This window comes from Stegastes partitus, unplaced genomic scaffold (assembly GCF_000690725.1).
Source record: "Stegastes partitus isolate 25-593 unplaced genomic scaffold, Stegastes_partitus-1.0.2 Scaffold655, whole genome shotgun sequence".
NCBI classification, from domain to species: Eukaryota; Metazoa; Chordata; class Actinopteri; family Pomacentridae; genus Stegastes; species Stegastes partitus.
Genome location: NW_007578386.1, coordinates 92,162 through 94,613, shown reverse-complemented (window position 1 = coordinate 94,613; position 2,452 = coordinate 92,162). Strand labels below are relative to the sequence as shown.

Sequence of the window (2,452 nt, the reverse complement as noted above, 5' to 3'; positions counted from 1 at the left end):
AACCTGAAGTTGCTCCCGATGGCGGGCAGCACCTTGCATGGCAGCTCTGTCACCACTTTGAGTACCACTAAGGTAGAAAAGTGCAATGCAAGCGCAGACCATTAACCGTAGTTGGCAAATGATGTAATCACTAATTCTAGTTGATAAATGTTTATTTGTCGTCGCCCGAGTCCGTCTTAGGTGCATCAAATAAAATGCAGACCTAACTTGAACTCCCCACGTCATGTGATGCAAACTCTCACCCATCGGTCCAGTTAGAAATTAACCTCAGCTTTAACGCCGCTCATAACATCCTCTTATCTGGCTGTAAACAATCACAGCGGTTCAGATCCGATGACACCCAGTCAGCTCTTGTTGCATCTCGAGGGACGAGCGTGGGACGTCATGTTCTTACAACAATCACCAAAACACGACTCCGATCTTGTAATTTTCACTTTTTTTCTGTACCTGCTAGAATAAACACACAATTCGTCCCATAATATTATTAATATAACAGCTGTGTCAACTATTTTCTGACTTGAAAAGCAGGAAAACTACCTAAACACACACCAGCAGTAAGTTTCCACTGTTCAGGTTGTGTGTAGCTCAAATGCATCTGAAGTCAGAAAACTACTGAGGGCAACACATCAACCACAGTGTTTCATCAGGAGTGAGGATGGGCGAGGCCAGATCAATACCTGACTGATGAAACCTGCGCCTGCACAGGACATGTTTGTAACCCATCACTCAGATAAATCCCCACTTGGTCCGCTTGATGGGTGCCTCCTGCAGCCCAGACAACCCCCCCCAACACTCACCTGAACCATGGTCATGACATGGCACGGGTTCAGCAGGTAGATCACAGTCTTGGTGGCGAACTTGAAGCCCACCTCCACCCCAAAAGTCATGCAGAGGGCGACCAGCAACAGGTTCTTGCCCAGGCTGTCCTCCTTCGCCCGGATGCAGTCCTTGCCCACCACCCTGAGCTCCTTGGACAGGTTGATCTTCTTCAGAGCCACGCCGATCTCCAGCAGCGAGATGAGGACGATGACCAGACTCTCGCTGATGCGCTGCTGGGGCGCGATGAAGGCGGCGCACTCGGGGCCCCCGTTGCCCTCAAACTTCGGGTCCACGCCGCCGTAGATCCAGTCCAGCAGGCTGTATATGTTGTATCTGGACATATTCCTCTTCTCGTGTTGGAAAAGATACGAACAAGATGGAATAAAAGACGTCACACCGACTTCTTGGCGAAACATGAACTGCGAGATTTCCCTGTCGTGGCTCTCCTCGTGGTTGAGAGGTAGACATGTATCCACCCCTTGGTGCGTTTTCAGCGAGCTAAGCCAGCGAGCCGCCTCATCCACAGACGGAACAGGAACTGGAGCTAGCGGCGGGTAGGCAGGAGGAGGAGGCGGCGGCTGTAGCCTGGACTACGCGTACCTGCTGCTGATGCTGCTGCTGGTGGTGGTGCTGGTGCAGTAGTAGGGACGAGCCTCCGTCTTCTATCACATCCCTCTCGGATAGCGAGCTAGCTAACGCGGACGGTCACAGCAGCATCATAGGAAGCGAGCAGGCGTGCTAGCTAGGAGCTCCCAGTCACGTCAGGCTACACGGCGGCTCACCCGGAGCTTCGGTTAGCATGTGCTAGCATCGGCGCCGACACCGGATAGGTAGCTTAGCTTTAGCCGAGCCGAGCCGAGCCTACCTTCAGCGAGTCGTATGGAGCAGCTGAGCCCTGAGCGCAGTCTCGCAGGTTCGCTACGATACCTGAAGCAACACATAAGTGCTTTAATATGACCGGAAATGAACGTCTGAGTGAGGCAGCCTGGGTATTTCTGCCTGAGGAGATCACTCAGACCACTTTTATAGACTCGCCTTTAAGGAAAGTTTATCACTCTCTGCCCTTTTATCCATTTTCTCTTTTTTTGTACTGCTTCTAGTCCCTCTTTCTAACCTCCTGGTCTTAATTTATCTTTGATTTTCTCTTCAGCCTCTCTCTTATCCTCCTTGTGTGATGGAACCACTTTTTTTTTTTTCATTTTTGTGTATTTACATGTGTTTGCATGAACTTTTTTATTCATTATTTCTTATTTTACTTGTGTTTTCCCTGTCCCGCCTGGTATTTTACCTGTATTTTATGTTCTATCTGTCAAATCCCCTCTCTACAAATCAAGGTATTATTATTATTATTATTTTAAATAGGACAGACCTGTATATTCCCACATGGTACAAGAAGGAACTGACATCAACAGATAACCAAGCAACAGTACTCTAAGTTGAGTGAATTGATTTTTGAGGAAGGTTCACCCTCAACATTGCACCAATATTGGCCCAAAAACATCACAACATGTGCACATATCACAACATTTATCATTCACTCTGCTCCACAATAGTCCATGATAGCAAAACTGTAACAGGTCATATTAATGAGACTCATCAGGAATGAATGAAATCTGTTGCATGTGTGTGGTTT

At 48.2% G+C, this 2,452-nt stretch overlaps 1 protein-coding gene across 1 annotated transcript in view; it reads right to left on the bottom strand.

Annotated features, from left to right (window-relative positions):
- Nucleotides 1-1,820, bottom strand: part of tmem164 (transmembrane protein 164) — a 27,211-nt gene extending 25,391 nt beyond the window's left edge. Inside the window, exon 1 of the mRNA XM_008290090.1 lies at nt 798-1,820. Coding sequence (XP_008288312.1) covers nt 798-1,235 — 438 coding nt within the window. The 5' untranslated portion in view covers nt 1,236-1,820. The remainder of the gene's footprint in view (nt 1-797) is intronic.
- Between the last annotated feature and the right edge of the window lie 632 nt (nt 1,821-2,452).